The sequence below is a fragment of the Saccopteryx bilineata genome, chromosome 3 (assembly GCF_036850765.1).
Source record: "Saccopteryx bilineata isolate mSacBil1 chromosome 3, mSacBil1_pri_phased_curated, whole genome shotgun sequence".
Taxonomy (NCBI): Eukaryota; Metazoa; Chordata; class Mammalia; order Chiroptera; family Emballonuridae; genus Saccopteryx; species Saccopteryx bilineata.
The window spans coordinates 298,250,614-298,270,701 of record NC_089492.1 but is presented as its reverse complement, the minus strand read 5'-3'; the positions used below and the strand labels follow the sequence as shown (position 1 = coordinate 298,270,701).

The following is a 20,088-nucleotide window of genomic DNA, read 5'->3' as shown; positions in this document are numbered from 1 at the left end:
AAAAAAGCATAAATTCCAGTATGTGCCTTAAATAGGAAAGTCCAGGACTTTGAACCGGCAACCTCAGTATTCCAGCTTGATGCTTTTTCCTCTGCACCACCACAGGTCAGGCTCTATGACTTACAAACTGTACCTAGTTCTCGTATTATCTTCTCCTACTATGTCTGTGTGTATAACATGTTAACATTATTTGAGCTATATATTCTTCTTGCTTAAGAAGTATTTTTTATCAGTTATAGAAACATTTATAGGTGTTTATGGAATTTCTTATGACTATGGGCCAGTGTTTGTATTTTTTTTTTAATTGTAGATTATTTTTGAAGTAAAATTCAAGGTCTACCCTTCACTGAATGTTTGCTTCACAGAGGAGTCACAGAGCAAACTAAGCTATATCTTGTTCTAAGATTATTATGTATTGTAAATTTGTGGTTGCTATGCATCATATTCATTGAGAACAAGAAATTCCATTAATGGGCCCTGGCTGGTTGGCTCAGTGGTAGAGCGTCGGCCTGGCGTGTGGAAGTCCTGGGTTCGATTACTGGCCAGGGCACACAGAAGTGCCCATCTGCTTCTCCACCCTTCTACCTCTCCTTCCTCTCTCTCTCTTCCTGTCCCACAGCCATGGCTCCACTGGAGCAAGGTTGACCTGGGCGCTGAGGATGGCTCCATGGCCTCCACCTCGGGTGCTAGAATGGCTCTGGTTACAGTGGAGCAACACCCACATGGGCAGAGCATCACCCCCTGGTGGGCCTGCCTGGTGGATCCCAGTCGGGTGCATGTGGGAATTTGTCTGCCTGCCTCCCCGCTTCTCACTTCAGAAAAATACAAAAAAGGAAAATATTAAGTAAAAAAAAAAAATTTAGCTCACAGTCATATATGCATTTTCCCTTGTGTTTTCTTTGTGCTATTCAGGAGTGTGGCATGTGGACTGGAGACATTGGTGTCACTGGTAAAATGAGAGCTTGTTAGAGGTGTGGAAACACAGGCCCCATCCCAGAACTCCTGAGTGAGAATCAGCATTTTTAGAAAACAGCAGTTCACTGTTGTCCACGTCAGAATTAAAGAAGTACTTACACTTCCAACTCGTGACTTTTACACAAGTGATCATGAGTGATACACATACAGCATTGACAAATCCACGACTGTGTTGATGCCTTATTCTATTGATAAATTTTAGAGATAGAGAGAGGGAAAAGCCAAAGACTTGCTATTTCACTTATTTATTAATTAACTGGTTGATATATTGTATGCGCCTTGACCAGGAATTGAACGTGCCACATTGGAAATCAGGAGAATGGTCTACCCACCTGACCTACCAGGTCACGGTGATGCCTTAATTTTAAAATTCATCTTTTTGGAAAGTCAAGTCTGTGTAGTGCGTTTATGGACATGTGTAATCCTAGTTCCTCTGTGTTAGGAAATAAGTTAGAAAATATTACTGTGTGAAAGATTAAGGAAACAAAAGATGACAAAATATTTTATGGAAAGATTATTGCTGTCTGACCAGGTAGTGGCACAGTAGTTAATTAAGGCACTGACCTGGGACACTGAGGATCCAGCTTCAAAGCTCTGAGGTCACTGACTTAGACCCAGGCTCTCTGGCTTGAGCATGGGGTTATAGACAGTACCCCCTGGATGCTGGCATGAGTCCAAAGGTTGCTGGCTTGAAGAACGGGTCACTGACTTGGCTATAGCCACCTGGTCAAGGCACATATTAGAAAGCAGACAATGAATAACTAAAAGTCCCATAGCTTAAAAGTGATGCTTCTTAACTCAATCTAGTTTGTGTGACCCTCTTTCTCACACACACTCAGAAAATACATATATTTCTGGCTGAACATGATTTTACTGGATTATTTTGTGTTAGGACAAAACCAATTCTAACCCTGTTTTTATGTTGGATGCCATTATGAACTCAGACTGTGGACATCTCCTAATGTTTCTCTTCTTCCAGAAACTATTGACATACAGGGATGTGGCTGTGGATTTCTCTCAGGAGGAGTGGGAATGCCTGGACCCAGATCAGCGGAAACTGTACATGGATGTGATGTTGGAGAACTACAGGAACCTGGTCTCCCTGGGTGAGGATGACTTCCTTCCTGAGTTTATTCTCTACCTGCAGCTTTTGTTTCCTTCATTAGGGGGAACGTCATGTGGAGCTTCTTCCGTGCAGGGTAATTTTATAGTTCTGCCATCTGGGAACAAATATGGGGGTTTGTAGGTATAGAAACAAGGGCTTATGATGCACATTAATTAGGTCTCTGTGTGTGAAAACTTACATGATTCTAGAATGTTTAAGATGTTTTCAGAAAATAGTATTTTGGAAAGTTATTTTCTAGAACATTGTAATATTGCACCATGTTTTCTCACAAGGGCACAAAATGAATTAGAAATTCGTGCTGTGCAAGAAAGTGAGAGTATCCTTGCACCCAGGTAGGTGGGATGAGGAAGCAGATGACACAGGTGGAGATCTAAAGGTCACGGAGGAAACCAGACCTTATAGCAGGGGTCCCCAAACTTTTTACACAGGGGGCCAGTTCACTGTCCCTCAGACCGTTGGAGGGCCAGACTATAAAAAGAAACTATGAACAAATCCCTATGCACACTGCACATACCTTATTTTAAAGTAAAAAAAAAACCAAAACGGGAACAAATACAATATTTAAAATAAAGAACAAGTAAATTTAAATCAACAAACTGACCAGTATTTCAATGGGAACTAAAAATAAGACAGCCCCCGTATTTGGGGGGTAAAATTAATATAAGACAGGGTCTTATAATAGGGGAAACCTGGTGTATAGTAATGTGGGGGGAGACTTTTGGGCAAAGGGAAGTTATAGGGGCCATTATGTTGTTGTACATTTGGGGAATATGGGGACCATTGTACTGTATAGTAATGGTTATAGTGCTTTGCCTTTCTTCCTACTTCTGCTGTTATTTCACACTGCTTCTGGTGATGTGCTTCACATGACGTGCTTCCAGAGCCCTGACGCGTGTGTCCTGCATCACGGGAAGTAGTACTGCATGTGAGTGATGCCGGGCTTTGCGGCACCGCCACATACAGTACTGCAGGAGCACAGGATGCAGATGCATCCGCATCCTGTGCTCCTCTCACTGACCACCAATGAAAGAGGTGGCCCTTCCGGAAGTGCGGCGGGGCCGGATAAATGGCCTCAGGGGTCCGCATGCGGCCCACGGGCCTTAGTTTGGGGACCCCCGCCTTACAGTGTGGTTGGGAAGCTGCTGCAGTGGAAAGGGCTGTGAGAGGCCCAGGTGTATTCTGGTTGCTGTCATAGAGGGACAGCTCATCTCCAACACATTCTGTTTTTTGGCATCTTCTCAGGATTCTGGTTTAGCTTTAGTGACCTCCATCATTACATTAGCAGTCGGGTCTAAGTCTTCCCCTTGGACTGGGAGCTGTCATGATGACTCCTCTTCCATGGATTTGGGCATCACAGAAAACATTTTCACGTCCCTGATGAATTACGTTATGCTTTTTTTCATTTCTAGTGTTTTGTTTGTTCTTGTGACAGACACATAGCGACAGAGTGACACGAAGGGAGAGGGAAAAGAATCATCAGTTCTTGGTTGTGGCACCTTATATGGTCATTGGTTGCTTTCTTTTATGTGCCTTGATTGGGGGGCTACTGCGGAGAGAGTAATCCCTTGCTCACGCCAGCGACCATGGGGTCATTCATGTCTATGAACTTCTGCTAAAGCTAGCAATCCCGTGCCCAAGCTGGTGATCCCACGCTCAAGCTGCAACCTTGGGGTGTTAAACGTTGGTCCTCTGTGTCCCCATTTGACGTCTATTCACTACACCACTGCCTGATCAGCCCAGATTTATCATTTCTAATCCTATGGACGTTTCCTACAAGACCATATAGAGTGTAGACTCAATGACTTCATCACAACACAAAGCATCTCCCCAATGTATGAAGATATAATTCTGTTTTAATTCAAAATGTTCCTTTGCTTAGTATGAATTATTGTCATGAATTTCTGGTCTGGACCCTAGCACTTTGTCTCAGTGGGAGAGCGTCAGCTTGGCATACACATGTCCTGGGATCGATTCCACTCAGGGCATACAGGGGAAGTGACCATCTGCTTCTCTACTCTTCACCCTTCTCTCTCTTCTTTCTTTCACACTCTCTCTTTTTTCCTGAAACCATATTTCATTTGGTTCCAGTGTATTATCCCTGGGCACTGACGATGGCTGTGTGGTTTCTCTACATCCAGCACTAAAAATAGCTCAGCTGGGACCTTGTCCCCAGATGGGTAAAACAACAGGCCCAGATGGGGTTTCATATGCATCAGATCAAGGTGCACGCATGAGTCTATCTTTCCTTCTTTAACTTGAAAATATAGAAATAAATATTTCCAGTCTGTATTTTTTGTCTACATAAGAGTAATTTCATGTCTCTGTGTATCTCATAGAGTCCTTCAATACTTACTGTCATAGGTGATCTTAGTTTATTGCACAGCAAGTAGGAAACTGTCCACTGTTATCTGCTTTCTCATCATCACTTGTCATTCTGTAATTTTTTCTTGTGCAGTTCAGAGCTGCCTGGGATTGTGACTTTTTCTGTTTTCACTTATTGATGAAATTTTTGTCATATTTGTGCTTTTGGATTCACAAGCCCTGGTACAACATGCAGAACTGTTCTCCTTTGGTAAGAAGTGGGATACAGCATTATTGGGCACTTTATATTTACGAACTGCTTTGTTCCTTATTTCAGGTTTATTTTAGGCAAAAGCAATGATGAAGTTTTTCATTTGCTTTCTTAGTATGTTTCCTTCTTGTGTGCTTAATCTGAAATGTTTAAAGGCTAGAGTAGTCTGTCCATATTTCAGAACTTTGTAATGCTTTTTTAATTTAGAAATGAAGGTTATTTTTTAGGTGGATTACAGCCTACACACGTAAGTGTAGTTGAAATACAGCAAACAAGAAAAACTGTTTCATGTCATTTAAATATCTTCATTACAATTATACTTGATACTATTTTTGAATGACTTGAATGCATTGTCTAAGAACGTTTCTGCTGTATAATGTCATGATGCAAACATTTTGCGGTTTGAGGGTACACTCAGTTATAAATTATAGTTAATATAGAAGGATTTTTGATCAGTGAAATGTTTATAAAATTTTCAAAATTCTGCAGATTAATTTTCTGTTCTTTGTTTGCATTTTCTTTTTCACTCAGTATTAGTTTGATCTCCTTTCGGTTGTACATGATAGTGGTTAAATCTTTATGTACTTTATAAAAACTAGAAGTATTCCTCGTGATATTTCAAGGACCCAGCATAGTTAACACAGTATTATTTACTATAGTCCCCATGGTGCACTTTACATCCCACAACCCACTGTAACTACCAGTGTGTTCTTCTGAAGTGTTTCAAATTTTTGTCCCAGTCTTTCATCTCCTCTGGCAGCCATCACTCTGTTCACTGTACCTGTGAGTGTCTTTCTGGTTGTTTATTCATTTATATTGTTCTTTAGATTACAAATATAACTGACATCATATGGTACATGTGTTTCTGTGCCAACCTTATTTCCCTTACAGTGGTCAGCAAACTTCACCTCGCGAGCCACATGCAGCTCTTTGGCCCCTTGAGTGTGGCTCTTCCACAAAATACATTTTGGGCACGACTTTGATAAGGAATGTACCTACCTATATAGTTTAAGTTTAAAAAATTTGGCTCTCAAAAGAAACTTCAATCGTTGTACTGTTATTTGGCTCTGTTGACTAATGAGTTTGCCGACCACTTCCTTAACACGATACCTTCTGTGTGTCCATACTTATGCAAATGCTAAAGATTCATTCTTTTTTATCATCATTTTCTTTTTTTCTTTTTTTTTAGTGGCAGAGACAGAGTCAGAGAGAGGGACAGATAGGGACAGATAGGAAGGGAGAGAGATGAGAAACATCAATTTTTTGTTGCGGTTTCTTAGTTCCTGGATTGATTTCTCATATGTGCCTTGATCGGCGGCTACAGCAGACCGAGTGACCCCTTGCTCGAGCCAGCAACCTTGGGCTCACGCTGGTGAGCCTTGCTCAAACCAGGTTGAGCCCACACTCAAGCTGGAGACCTCAGGGTCTCGAACCTGGGTCCTCCACATCCCAGTCCAACACTATCCACTGCGCCACTGCCTGGTCAGGCTCATTGTTTTATTTCTTAACATTTATATTCACATTCTTGATATTTTTTTTTATTTTACAATGACCCTGATCCTTTTTCCATTTTAAGATGACCCTCTTTTTTTACTGAGGGTGAGAGTGATCAAGGGAAACAGGTAAAAGGCTTCAACTCATATTTGAGTCATGTTAGTTAGTTGTTCAGTGTGTACTTATATTTGCCTTGACTGAGGGTCTTCAGCTGAGGCAGTGATGCCTTGCTGAAGCTGGCAAGCTTACAATCAAGCTAGTAAGCATACAATTATGATGATCCCATGCTTCAACTGATGACCTTAATATTATATTTCTTTTTCTGTCTTCTATTTTTTTGTTTGTGTGAGAGAGAGAGGGACAGTCAGAGAGTCTGAAGAAAAGTATTGGGATCTTTTTTTTTTTTTAATTTTTTTTTATTTATTTATTCATTTTAGAGAGGAGAGGGAGAGACAGAGAGAGAGAAGGGGGAGGAGCTGGACGCATCAACTCCCATATGTGCCTTGACCGGGCAAGCCCAGGGTTTTGAACCGGCAACCTCAGCATTTCCAGGTTGACGCTTTATCCACTGCACCACCACAGGTCAGGCAATTAGTTAACAATTAACTCATAGTTGGAACATGTTAATTGTTCATTGATTACTTTCTTATATGGGCCTTGATGGGGAGCTCCACCTAAGCCATTCACTCCTTACTCAAGCCAGTGACCTTGAGCTTCTGGCCAGTGACAGTGTGGTCATATTTATGCCAGTGACATACTGGACATCGATATTTCTAAGCCAGTGGCCCCACTGTTCATCTGGTGTGCCCACACTTTAGCCAGTAACCTTGGGGTTTTGGACCTGGTTCCTCAACATCTCAACTGACACTCAATTAATTGTGCCACCACCTGGTCAGGCCTGGTGTCCTTGCTCTTAAACTTTGGAGTCTGCACTCAAGGCAAATGTCATGCTCAGGACAGAGACCTCAGGGATTGAGACCTGGTACCTCATTATCCTAGGTTGAAAATTTATTTACTGGACCACTAAGCATGCTGTTTCTGTTTTTGATATCTGTCCTCAGTACTGCAGTCTCTGTGTGCTTGAACAGTTACTGTTTAAAAAATGGTCTTTACAGTACATTCACCATGTACTGCCTTTCTCTTTGCACTCTGTCTTGCAAAACAGAATGATCTTTTAGGAAGCAGTGAAGCAACCAGTTCAGTGAACATACATTACTGTCATTTCTGTTTCATAAGAAGAAACTGGTAATTGAAAATGTTCTTTTCCTATTGCCCGTGTGTGCTTCAGTGTTTCCGCAGATATTTTCGGTAATAAATGTAAGTTTTTATTCCTCTCTGTTGTGACTCTTTTTCATTTTTACCTTTCTTGGTTTTGCCTTGAATTCTTAACCTGCCTTTGGCGTACTTAAAATGTAATTTTGTCAATACTTGCTGGTATATCCATTTACCTTGTGTCATAACTGTCATGTTTTGTATCTTTCATCTACGCCATCTGAAGACAACCAGACCTTGTTACAAAAGCCAGGAATCGAAGATTTCTTCTCTAAAACAATACTGGTAAGATATGGAAGATGTGGTTTTGATTATGTGAACCTAGTGAAAGCCTCAGCAATTTCAGAAGAGTGCTGAGAAAAAAGGATATTAATGTGGACAGAACTAACCTGCCACAATTGTTTTTTTATTATTATTTATATATTAAAAAAGAAATGGGAGGAGGGAGACACTGACAGAAAAATTGATATTTTCCTGTATGTGGCTTGACCAGAGACTGAGCCTGAGACCTCTGCATACTGGGATGACAGTGAATCCAGAGGAGGGTATTATTCACGGTGGGACCATTATTATTATTATTATTATTATTATTATTGTTATTTTTCCAAAGTGAGAAGTGGGGAGAGGGAGAAAGACAGATTGCTGCATGTGCCCAACCAGGAATCACCTGGCATGCCTACCAGGGGTTGATGCTTGGCCCCTCTGGGGCATTCCTCCACTGTAATCAGAGTCATTCTAGCGCCTGAGGCAGAGGCCATCAAGCCATCCTTAGAACCCGGGCCAACTTTGCTCCAGTGGAGCCTTGACTGCAGGAGAGAAAGAGAGAGATAGAGAGGAAGGATAGGGGGAAGGTTGGAGAAGCAGATGGTCACTTTTCCTCTGTGCCCTGGCCAGGAATCGAACCCGGGACTTCCACATGCTGGGCTGACGCTCTATGGTTGAGGAAACCCGCCAGGGCCATTATTATTATTAATTATTTAAGTGTTTATTCTACTCTGGCCTGTTAAGCTCTCAGTTCGTTAAAAGCGCCATACTGAAACAAGGTTGTGGATGTAATCGCTTCTAGGGGCACAAGGGAGAAGCTGCCAATGAATGGACAGCAGGGTTGGGCAACAAATGAATGCTTCCCTTCTTGTTTCTCTTTCTCTCCTTTTATCTCTCTGACTCTCTGAATATAAAAAAACCCCTCAGTTCTGCCTGAATAGGTCAGTTAGTTTGTGAGTTGTCCTGGAGCATGGACACTGCTGTTGTGATTCCACAGTGGGGGCTCATACAAGGGGAAATCAATGTCTCTTTCTCCCTGCCTTTCGCAAAAAAACCCAACAAAGCTTATTTCATTGATTATATCAAAGAAAGGAACAGAAAAAGGTGGAGAGACAGGAACATACATATGTTTCTATATGTACCCTGGCTGGGAATCGAACCAGTAACCTCTGTGCTTCAGGATGATGCTTCAACCAATTGACCTATCTGTTTATGACAGGACTATTATTTCTGATTAAGTCTTTGTTGTCAATAGTTCAAAATATTCCACATTAGTGAAGCTCCCTCTTTAAGTCAGCTACATTGCCTATCAGTTAGTTTATAAAAGGGCAGATTGGCTCCAGCCGGTTTCCTCCGTGGTAGAGTGGCCAAGAGTATGGATGTCCCAGGTTTGATTTTGGGTCAGGACTTAAAAGAAAACCAACTATCTGCTTTTTACCCATCCCCCTCTTGCTTCTCTTTCTCTCTCTTCCAATCTCACAGCCATTGCTGTATTGCTTTAGTGAGTTGTCCTCAAGCACTGAGGATGGCTATGTGGTCTATTCTCCTGGCACTAAAATAATGACTCCATTGCTGATCAATGGAATATTTCCACATGGGCAGAACATTGCCCCTTGCAGGTCAGTTCTGGTCAGGGTGCTTGATGGGACTCTCTCTCTGACTCCTATACTCCCTCTAAAAAAAAAAATAATTAAAAACTGATGATAAAAAACTGTTCTTTACTACTACATACTTTTGGAAAGGAAATCAGGAAAAGCTACGAACTTATGTAATCTTTAGAGAAAATAATCATTGGATTTGTTTTTCATTTCAATGTCTATAATATTCATTAATTTTGGAGCAAATTTTGTACAGCCAACATGGTTTAATAGGTATCACAGAGTAGATATTTGAGAATAAGTGTACATATTAAATGAAATTATACCTTTCACTAAAAGCATACCTATCTTTGATGATTACCAGAATACACATAATGAAGACAGATGTTACCATTGCAATGAACATTGGAAAAGCTTTAAAAAAGAATCAATTCATAATCAAAATGAGAAAACTTTATTTCCAGAGAACCATTATGAACAAGGAAGAGTGTCTGACCAGATGTCGCATTCTAATAATCATCAGGTTCTTCATATTCTGGAGAAGACAAATGAACAAACTAAATGTGTTGAATCTTTCAAGCAATCTTCAAACCATAATGACAATGAGAATATTCATACTAAAAATGAAGCTTACAATTATAATTCATGTAAGAGTGCTTTCAGTTTAATTTCCCATGTAAATACACTTAAGAAAGTCCATACTGAAGAAACACTTTATAAATGTAAAGAACGTGATAAAACACTTAATTGGAATGCATATCTTACTTTATATGAGAGATATATTGACGCCGAAGTGAGAATTTACAAATGCACAGAATGTGGAAAAGCCTTTAACCATTCCTCTGCTCTTATTAGACATGAAAGAAATCATTCAGGAGAGAAACCAGACAAACATAGAGAATGTGGCATAGCATTTTGCCACTCCTCAGCTGCTACTGAACATCAGAAAATTCATACTGGAGAGAAATCTCATAAATGTTTAGAATGTGGCAAAACCTTTATAAAAACATTACAACTTATTGTACATCAAAGAAGTCACACAGAAGAGATACTATACAATTGCGGAGAATGTGGCAAAACCTTTAAGGATTCCTCAGCTCTTACTGTGCATCAAAGAATTCACACAGGAGAGAAACCATACAAATGTAGAGAATGTGGCAAAGCCTTTACCCGTTCCTCAGTTCTTACTAGACATCAAAGAACTCACACAGGAGAGAAACCTTACAAATGTAGAGAATGTGGCAAAGCCTTTGTACGATCCTCAGCTCTTACTGACCATCAGAAAATTCATACTGGAGAGAGGTCTCACCATTGTTTAGAATGTGGCAAAACCTTTATCCGTAAATCAAACCTTATTCAACATCAAAGAATTCACACAGGAGAGAGACCATACAATTGCATTCAATGTGGAAAAGCATTTAATGATACCTCTACTCTTACTGTACATCAGAGAATTCATACAGGAGTAAAACCATACAAATGTAGAGAATGTGGAAAAGCCTTTAGCCGTTCCTCAGTTCTTACTAGACATCAAAGAATTCACACAGGAGAGAAACCATACAAATGTAAAGTACGTAGCAAAGCTTTTAGCCAATCCTCAACTCTAACTGTGCATCAAAGGAGTCACACAGAAGAGAAACCATACAAATGTGAAGAATGTGGCAAAGCCTTTAATCATTCCTCAACTCTTACTGACCATCAGACAATTCATACTGGAGAGAGGTCTCACAAATGTTTGGAATGTGGCAAAACCTTTATCCGGAAATCACACCTTACTGTACATCAAAGAATTCACACAGGAGAGAAACCGTACAATTGCAGACAGTGTGGAAAAGCATTTAATGATAACTCTACTCTTACTGTACATCAAAGAATTCACACAGGACTAAAACCATACAAATGTAGACAATGTGGCAAAGCCTTTAGCCAATCCTCAGCTCTTACTGTACATCAAAGAACTCACACAGGAGAGAAACCATACAAATGTACAAAATGTAGGAAAGCCTTTAGCCGTTCATCAGCTTTTATTAAACATCAAAGAATGCACACAGGAGAGAAACCATATAAATGTACAGAATGTGGCAAAGCCTTTAGTGATTTCTCAGCTCTTAGTATGCATCAAAGAAATCACACAGGAGAAAAACCACACAAATGTAGAGAATGTGGTAAAGCCTTTAATTATTTCTCTGATCTTACTAGACATCAAAGAATTCACACAGGAGAGAAACCATACAAATGTACAGTATGTAGCAAAGCTTTTAGCCAATCCTCAACTCTAACTATGCATCAAAGAAGTCACACAGTAGAGAAACCATACAAATGTGGAGAATGTGGCAAAGCCTTTATACGCTCCTCAACTCTTACTGAGCATCAGACAATTCATACTGGAGAGAGGTCTCACAAATGTTTAGAATGTGGCAAAACCTTTATCCAGAAATTACACCTTACTGTACATAAAAGAATTCACACAGGAGAAAAACCACACAAATGTAGAGAATGTGGCAAAGCCTTTAATTATTTCTCTGATCTTACTATACATCAAAGAACTCACACAGGAGAGAAACCATACAAATGTAGAGAATGTGGCAAAGCCTTTAGCCGTTCCTCAGTTCTTACTAGACATCAAAGAACTCACACAGGAGAGAAACCATACAAATGTAAAGTATGTAGCAAAGCCTTTAGCCAATCCTCAACTCTTACTGACCATCAGAAAATTCATACCGGAGAGAGGTCTCACCAATGTTTAGAATGTGGCAAAACCTTTATTCGTAAATCAAACCTTACTCAACATCAAAAAATTCACAGAGGAGAGAGACTATACAATTGCAGACAATGAGGAAAAGCATTTAATGATACCTCTACTCTTAGTGTACATCAAAGAATTCATACAGGAGTAAAACCATACAAATGTAGACAGTGTGGCAAAGCCTTAAGCCAATTCTTCGCTCTTACAGTGCATCAAAGAACTCACATAGGAGAGAAACTATACAAATATAGAGAATGCAGCAAAACCTTCCACTGCTCATAAATGTTTACAATGTGGCAAAACTTTAGCCCAGAAATTACACATTAAAGTCACACAGGAGAGAAACTATACAAAATGCAGACAATGTGGCAGTGCCTTTTGAAATTCATCAGCTCTTAATAACCATCAGAAAATTTATACTGGAGAGAGGTCTTCGACAAATAAGTTTGTAAAATCTGTATTTTCTGGTTTTGATCACTTATTGTTAAAAATGGCACTGGTCATGTGAATGGCCGTCACCCAGGTGATACCGCTGATTTCCGTCATGCTTGGGAAGGGGCTTGGTTATGCTAATGTGTGCTAGAGGAAGGACTGTCTCATCAAAAACTTTTAAAAGGAGGATCTAAGAGGCCCTTTTAGAGGAGACCACGTTGTTGCAGGGCAGACTGGCCACACGGAGGTTGGAGAGATGGAGGCCTGCTGATGGGGATTAGGAGGGAGGGGCTTTGTAAGCACCACTGAACTGGTGATGGCCTTCGTTTCTAGGACAACTTGGATGTGTCGGTAGCTTTATGAGCACTGAATGAGTGACTTTTGTTTTCCATGTGCTGCTTTTTACTCATCAGCTAAGTACGAGGCTAGAAATAAAGAAAATGGCCCACCAGTTCTTTGTTCCGTTGTTTCATTACAATCTATCTGAATCTAATGTGAACCTGCACGTCCTGGTGGTGGCTGTGAAGCCCACAACTACTGGACTTACAGGTCTCATAAATGTTTAGAATGTGGCCAAGCCTTTATGTGAAAGTCACAGTTAATTGTACATCAGAGGATTCACATTGGAAAGAAAATCATACAAATGTAGAGAATTGTGAAGCCTTTTGAAATCACCAAATCTTACTCAGCATTAAAGAATGCATACTGGTGAGAAGACACATAAATGTGAAGAATGTGGCAAAGCCGTTAGGTTTTTTTCCGACCTTACTGAACATTGGAAACTTCATATTGGTGAGAAGCCCTTTATTTTTTATTTTATTATTATTATTATTTGGTATTTTTCTGAAGTAAAACATGGGGAGACAGAGAGACAGACTCCGTGTATGCCCAACCAGGATTCACCTGGCATGCCCACTAGGGGTTCATCCTCTGCTCATCCTGGGCATTGCTCCTTTGCAACTGAAGCCATTCTAGCCCCTGAGGTGGAGGCTATAGATCTATCCTCAGCACCTGGGCCAACTTTGCCCCAATGAAGCGTTGGCTGCAGAAATAGTAGAGACAGGAGAGCAGAAAGGGTGGAGAAGCAGATGGGCGCTTCTCCTGGCTGGGAATCAAACCTAGAACTTCCATACACTGGGCCAGTGCTCAACTGCTGAGCCAACCAGCTGTGGTCGGCAAGCCCTTTAAATGTAGAGAACGTGGGAAGCCATTGTCCATTTCTCAGTTGTTAATGAACACCAGAGACTTCGTATTGGAGAGAAGCTGTATCATTGTGAATCTGGTACAGTCTTTCATTCACTCATGCATTTCTTTCTTTGCTTTCTATGTGTGACCTGTCTGCAGATTAAACTTGTCACCTAGTTGTTTCAGGACGACACCAGTAACAAAATGAGATAACTAGCCAGAGCCAATCTTGAAATCTTTCAGAATCTAAATATTTGTATCTATCTTAGAATGAGAAAAGAGAAAGATACATGTCCAAATTTTGCACCAATTAACTAAATACAGTAATACTTTGGTTTTCATTGACTTCAGTTATTGTTGGTTTACGTTTTTGTCAATTTCTTCAGTGTAAATTTGTCTTGATATTGTTGATGTGCCCACATGACCTTGCTGCTAATTTTGCGAAAATAGGGTGAGCTATGCTTTCTCCTGCTGAATGTGGCATCGTTTCTTTTTTGAGAGTCACCCTGCATGTATAGTATACAATTCCATTGCTTTCCAGTGTTTTCTGTGCTTTATGGATTGTGAGTGCTAATACTACAGTTGCATGTATGTGATTACTGTGTATACTAATTGGATTTAAATTGATTTATATGGAAATAATTTCCTTGGGTTTTGTCTCATTTGGATTTAGTTGATTGTGTTCAGATGGGATATCTATGAAAACCAAAGTATCCCTGTAGTTTTTTCTCTCATAAATATATTTCTTTCACTCATACATTTTAAAAGTGACAAAACTTCCCATAAACAAAATGAATTCTTAGCATTCATTGAAAATTGGCCTTTCCCCAATTGTTTTGAGTCTGATAAAGTGTTCTAGCTGCCTCAAATTTCTTTGCTGTAAACATGAGTGTTAGATTTAAGGTGGCTCCTTTAGATCCAGAGCTCCTTTAAAGTTCAAATTCCCATCACCCATCTTCCCCCTAGGGCTCAAAACAGAACATTCTCATCCTCCACTTTGAAGTTGGAGTTATTTTGCTTGATATTCTCTCATTGACATTTTGACCTTCATTTTAAAATGTAGCAAAAAGTTTACCTTTGCAGAAATGTCACAGAAAGCTTGTATTGAGGAGGGACCTGACCATTACACAAGTTTAATTCAGTATAGTTGTTTGTAAAAGCCTAGCCACAGGCTCAGAGATGCTAGGTCCCAGCTGTTTCTGGGACATTCCTGACATCTTGGAAGCCTTCAAAATTTTCCCAGGACACCCAAAGAGGACCACTCTCATTAACCTGTACTACCTCACAATGAACTTGTGTTTCTGCAATAGAATTTCCCTGTTGCTCATTGTCAAGTCAGTGACCAGACCACAAACTGTGATATGCTCGTTTGAGCACATCAGGCGCAGGCAACCCCATTCCAGCAAGTGTCAGCTGTACCCCCTATATCTAATGCTGCCCCCCACACCTTGGGTCTGACTCCCTTTGCTAGTCTCAGCCTGTTTGCTTCCAGGCACTTTTAAAATAAACTTTTCTTTTGAAACATTCTAGCCTCGAGGTTTTGGTTCATCTTGTGGTTTCTGCTTTTCATCGAGTGTATCTACTGAATGTCTTTTATGCCACCATGTCTGGCTGAAATAAAACACAGTACTGTATGAAAGTTTCTTTTTTGTGACAGAGAGGGATAGGTAAAAAGGGAAAGATGAGTAGCATAAATTCTTTGTTGTGGCACCTTAGTTGTTTGATTGCTTTCTCATATGTACCTTAGCCAGGGGGCTACAGCAGGCCGAGTGACCCTTTGCTCAACCCAGAGTCCTTGGGCTCAACCTGGTGAGCCATGCTTAAATCAGATGAACCCGCGCTCAAGGCGGCTTTGGTTTCAAAGCTGGGTCCTCCAGATCCCAGTCCAACACTGTATCCACTGCACCACCGCCTGGTCAGCCAACACAGTACTGTATGATCTCCATTATCTGCATTATACAGATCCCCAAATCTATTACCAACCTTATATAGATAAGATAGTTTTAAAAAGATATTTAGGAACCAACACATGAAATGATTTGACAAAAGCATTCCATTGAACTTTCAGTTGTCAGAAAGAACCACAGACATTAAAACTATTACAAATAATGTAAGCATATAATCATGTTATAAATCTGTCAGAAATGATTTTTTGTTTTCACAACTGGAGAGAATCTCTTTAGTATGAAACCCAACCTTTGCAATGAATATAGAAATGTATTGTTCCAGGTTTTCTAGGTTTTATTTATTTTAGAGGATAGAGACAGAATGGAAGGAGAAGCAGGAAACATCTAGTCCAATATGTGCCTTGAGCAGGCAAGCTCAGGGTTTCAAACTAGCTTCCATTCCATAGTGTTACCAGGTCAATGCTTTATCTACTGCATCACCACAGATTAGGCCAGTTCCTCATTAATAACCAAACATCACAGTTATACTAGTTAGAGAAACACTACAAATATAAATCAGTTTGGAAGGACTTTCAGAAGAAAATCTTCTCACACAGTATCTGGAATACCTGCTGGGGAAAATAATATATAATGAATGAGGTGATGTATTTATTCTAGATTCCTATACATTACTAAAAATTTAAGCATCATCCAAAGAAAATCTTCATTTTAAATGAGATTTGAATATAAACACAATTTTATTATGTTTAGAAAGAGACAAATCCATTTGATATTCCATTTATTATACATTCGGTGGTTGATTCTTGTAAGCTCTGACCCCGGTTCAAACCCACAACCTTGCCATATTGGAAGGATGCTCTAATCCACTGAGCAACTTGATCAGGGGTATCCTAAGAAAAATCTTACAAAAAGTGTGTGTTGTTGTCTAACATTCAGTCGTTGGGGCATTATCAATATGTTTCTCCGTGTTTTTATTGATTGATATCAAAGTGAGGTGGGGATGGTGACAGATAGAAAACATTGATTTCTGTTCCCCTCAATTCTACATTCATAGCTTGCTTCCTAAATGTGCCCTCTCAGGAATTAGTGCAACCTTCTTGTATCAGGATGACACTCGAACCAACTGAGCTTTGGGGAAAAAAAATCTTACAAATTTTATAAGTAGTGACATTTAAGCCTTACTCAATATTCCCTTAGTCAAATTCAACCACCAAGAAAATAACCAATCAGTGCCGAACAGAGAAGGAGGAATGGCCAGTACATAACCGTTTTTGGCCCCTCCCATTTTACTGCTGTCTCCACTCCTGATTTGTCAGTATTAAGCCCCCCCACCCCCCACCCCCGCTTGAACCGCTTGAAGCCCTCAGCTACCGGTTTGAACCTCCGGGAGTTAGAAGCAATGCACACGTGCAGGTTGTTACTGATCCGAATGTGGCTGTACGAAGATCACGTGGGACCTGAAGAGAGTCTTCCCGGTGTAAACCTGACCCTCCCTCCCCGCCCCCATTCCTCCACACAGGAGCTTGAGGGTCGCTGGGGACCTCGAGAGGCCGGATCCCGAGCCCCCAGGGGTGAGTGCGGAGTCCCGGTGAGAGGCTCAGAGCCTGCCCGCTTCGCTGCCAGGTGGGGGCTCAGCGTTGGTTTCTCGGGAAACTCTGAGGCTGCCCCACCCTTGTCCCCCCAGCCGTTGGGCATGGAGCACCTTCTGCTGTGGGGTTTCCTGTCTCTGTACGAAATGGGCAGGACCCCTCTGAGACCCCCCACCCCATTTAGTAAGAGGCCCAGGCCCAGGAAGAGCACACTTTCCATGGGGTGGGGATTCGGGACGAGAACGCGGGGTCCCCAGAAGAGCTTTTACTCAACCCTCAACTCTTAATATCAAAGAAATCACATAGGAAACAACTCTTACAATTTAGACAATGTGGCAAAGCCTTTAGCTTTTTCTCAAGACTTACTAACCATCAGAGAATTCATAATGAATAGAGGTCTTATAAATGTTTAGAGTGTGGTTAAACCTTTATCCAGAACTTGTCTTACCGTGCATCTAAGAATTCATATGGGAGAGCAACTATACAAATGGAGAGTCTGTGGCAAAAATTTTAGAATGTCATCTTACCTTACTAATAATCAGAGAATTGATACTGGAGATAAGCTTTACAAATAAAGAGAATGTGGTAAAGCCTTTGACCAGTCCTGAAAGCTTACTCTTCACCAAAGAGTTCAAACTAAATGGAAACCTTACATTTGTAGTGAGTTTAAGATATTATTTACTTGGTTATTAAACATTAGACAATTCATTCGCAAGAGAAGGCTTATGAATATGGAGGTGTGCAAAACCTTAAATGACTGGCCTCACTTTCCTTAACAAGAGAATACATATGTAAGTACATAGCAAATGTAAAATCCATGATGAAGTTTTTTATCTGTGCTCAAAACTTGCTCAACATTGCAAATTTCATGATAGAGACAAACTGTAAAGTGTCAGAGATTTGGCATAACAACTAAGCTTTCTTCAAATCTTACTGAGCATCAGACAAGTAAACCTTCAAATGTAATTTATGTTCCAAAGTTTGTCCTTATCTATATCCTACTCAACATCTGCTTATACTGGATAGGAGACATAAAGAACATGGGAAAACCTGGGTTCGATTCCCGGCCAGGGCACACAGGAGAAGCGCCCATTTGCTTCTCCATCCCTCCGCCGCGCTTTCCTCTCTGTCTCTCTCTTCCCCTCCCGCAGCCAAGGCTCCATTGGAGCAAAGATGGCCCGGGCGCTGGGGATGGCTCTGTGGCCTCTGCCCCAGGCGCTAGAGTGGCTCTGGTCGCAACATGGCGACACCCAGGATGGGCAGAGCATCGCCCCCTGGTGGGCAGAGCGTCCCGCTCCTGGTGGGCGTGCCCGGTGGATCCCGGTCGGGCGCATGCGGGAGTCTGACTGTCTCTCCGTTTCCAGCTTCAGAAAAATGGAAAAGAAAAAAAAAAAAAAAAAAAAAAAAAAGAACATGGGAAAGCTTTCAGTATGGTAACCTTACTCAACACCCTGTGAGGAACAGAATTTCTCACCTCAGGGCTTTCACCATGTATCACCCTTAGATAAGTTATCTGCATAACTTACCAAATCCTCACTCTTTTGGCTTATTTTTAACAATCTAAATTTAGTCTGAAAATCACGAGGAGTCTGCAAATGGATCCAATTAAAGGCTCTGGGTCCTGCTACGCTCTTTTTGATTTTATTTTATTATTATTATTTTTTTTCCTGAAGCTGGAAACGGAGACAGACAGACAGACTCCCGCATGCGCCCGACCAGGATCCACCCGGCACGCCCACCAGGGGCTACGCTCTGCCCACCAGGGGGCGATGCTCTGCCCCTCCAGGGCGTCGCTCTGTTGCAACCAGAGCCACTCTAGCGCCTGGGGCAGAGGCCAAGGAGCCATCCCCACCGCCTGGGCCATCTTTGCTCCAATGGAGCCTCGGCTGCGGGAGGGGAAGAGAGAGACAGAGAGGAAGGAGAGGGGGCGGGGTGGAGAAGCAGATGGGCGCTTCTCCTGTGTGCCCTGGCCGGGAATCAAACCCGGGACTTCTGCATGGCAGGCCGACGCTCTACCACTGAGCAAACCAGCCAGGGCCACCTGCTACGCTCTTTTGGCATTCTGTCATGACCTCCGTTAGGAACTACAGTAATGCTGGCTTTTCCCTCCAGACATGTGAGTTAAAACGTCTGTTCCCATCTCCCTTGTGATCTCCTGTGTAGCTGCTGCTCACCCTCCAATATTACTGGGCTCTGCTTCACGAGTTTTACTAATTGAAAAAACTCTAGTCTACTATTAGGAAGCTCTTTTTAACTTCTGACCTTATATATATTATTTCACATGTCAGTTTCCTGATCAAGCCCACTTAAACAAATTTACATGGTTGGATACACAAAAACACAGAATGTTCATTAGTAATGTGAAGACATAATGTAGAAATAAAAGGACAGAAATAAAAATTGTGCACATCTTCACTAGAATAGGGAACTTATGCATTAATATATAATTTTTAAAAGCTGATGTTACTAGCCACGTAGGCATCTTTCAGAATTTTAATGTGAATGACTTTTTGTATTTTTTTTACTTTTTTTCTTAAAATTCATAAATCTTTGCCTGACCTGGAGGTGGTGAAGTGGATAAAACGTTAGACTAGGATGCAGAAAAACCAGGTTTGAGACCCCAAAGTCACCAGGTTTAGTATGGGCTCATCTGGTTTGAGCAAGGCTCACCAGCCCAAGATTGCTGGCTTGAGCAAGGGGTCACTTGGTCTGCTGTAGCCCCCCCCAATCAAGTCACATGTGAGAAAGCAATCAATGAACAACTGGGATGCCACAGTAAAGAATTGATGCTTCTCATCTCTCCCTGTCTGTCCCTCTCTGACATTGTGTCACAAAAAACCACAAAAAATAATATTTGTTATAGAAAGTTACAATGCAGTTATTCTTTTTATTTTGTTTAATATAAAGCCTACTATAGTACTTCCTTGT

General features: G+C 41.1%; 2 protein-coding genes across 2 annotated transcripts in view; one reads left to right on the top strand and one right to left on the bottom strand.

Annotated features, from left to right (window-relative positions):
• LOC136331889 (zinc finger protein 420-like) overlaps nt 1–15,472 on the top strand; it is a 143,092-nt gene extending 127,620 nt beyond the window's left edge. The window contains exons 3-5 of the mRNA XM_066271043.1: nt 1,955–2,174; nt 7,666–7,724; nt 9,666–15,472. Of these exons, the coding sequence (XP_066127140.1) occupies nt 1,955–2,174; nt 7,666–7,724; nt 9,666–12,137 (2,751 nt within the window). The 3' untranslated portion in view covers nt 12,138–15,472. The remainder of the gene's footprint in view (nt 1–1,954; nt 2,175–7,665; nt 7,725–9,665) is intronic.
• The window catches only part of LOC136331893 (zinc finger protein 420-like), a 123,226-nt gene that overhangs the window by 69,824 nt on the left and 33,314 nt on the right, over nt 1–20,088 (bottom strand). The window lies entirely within an intron of this gene.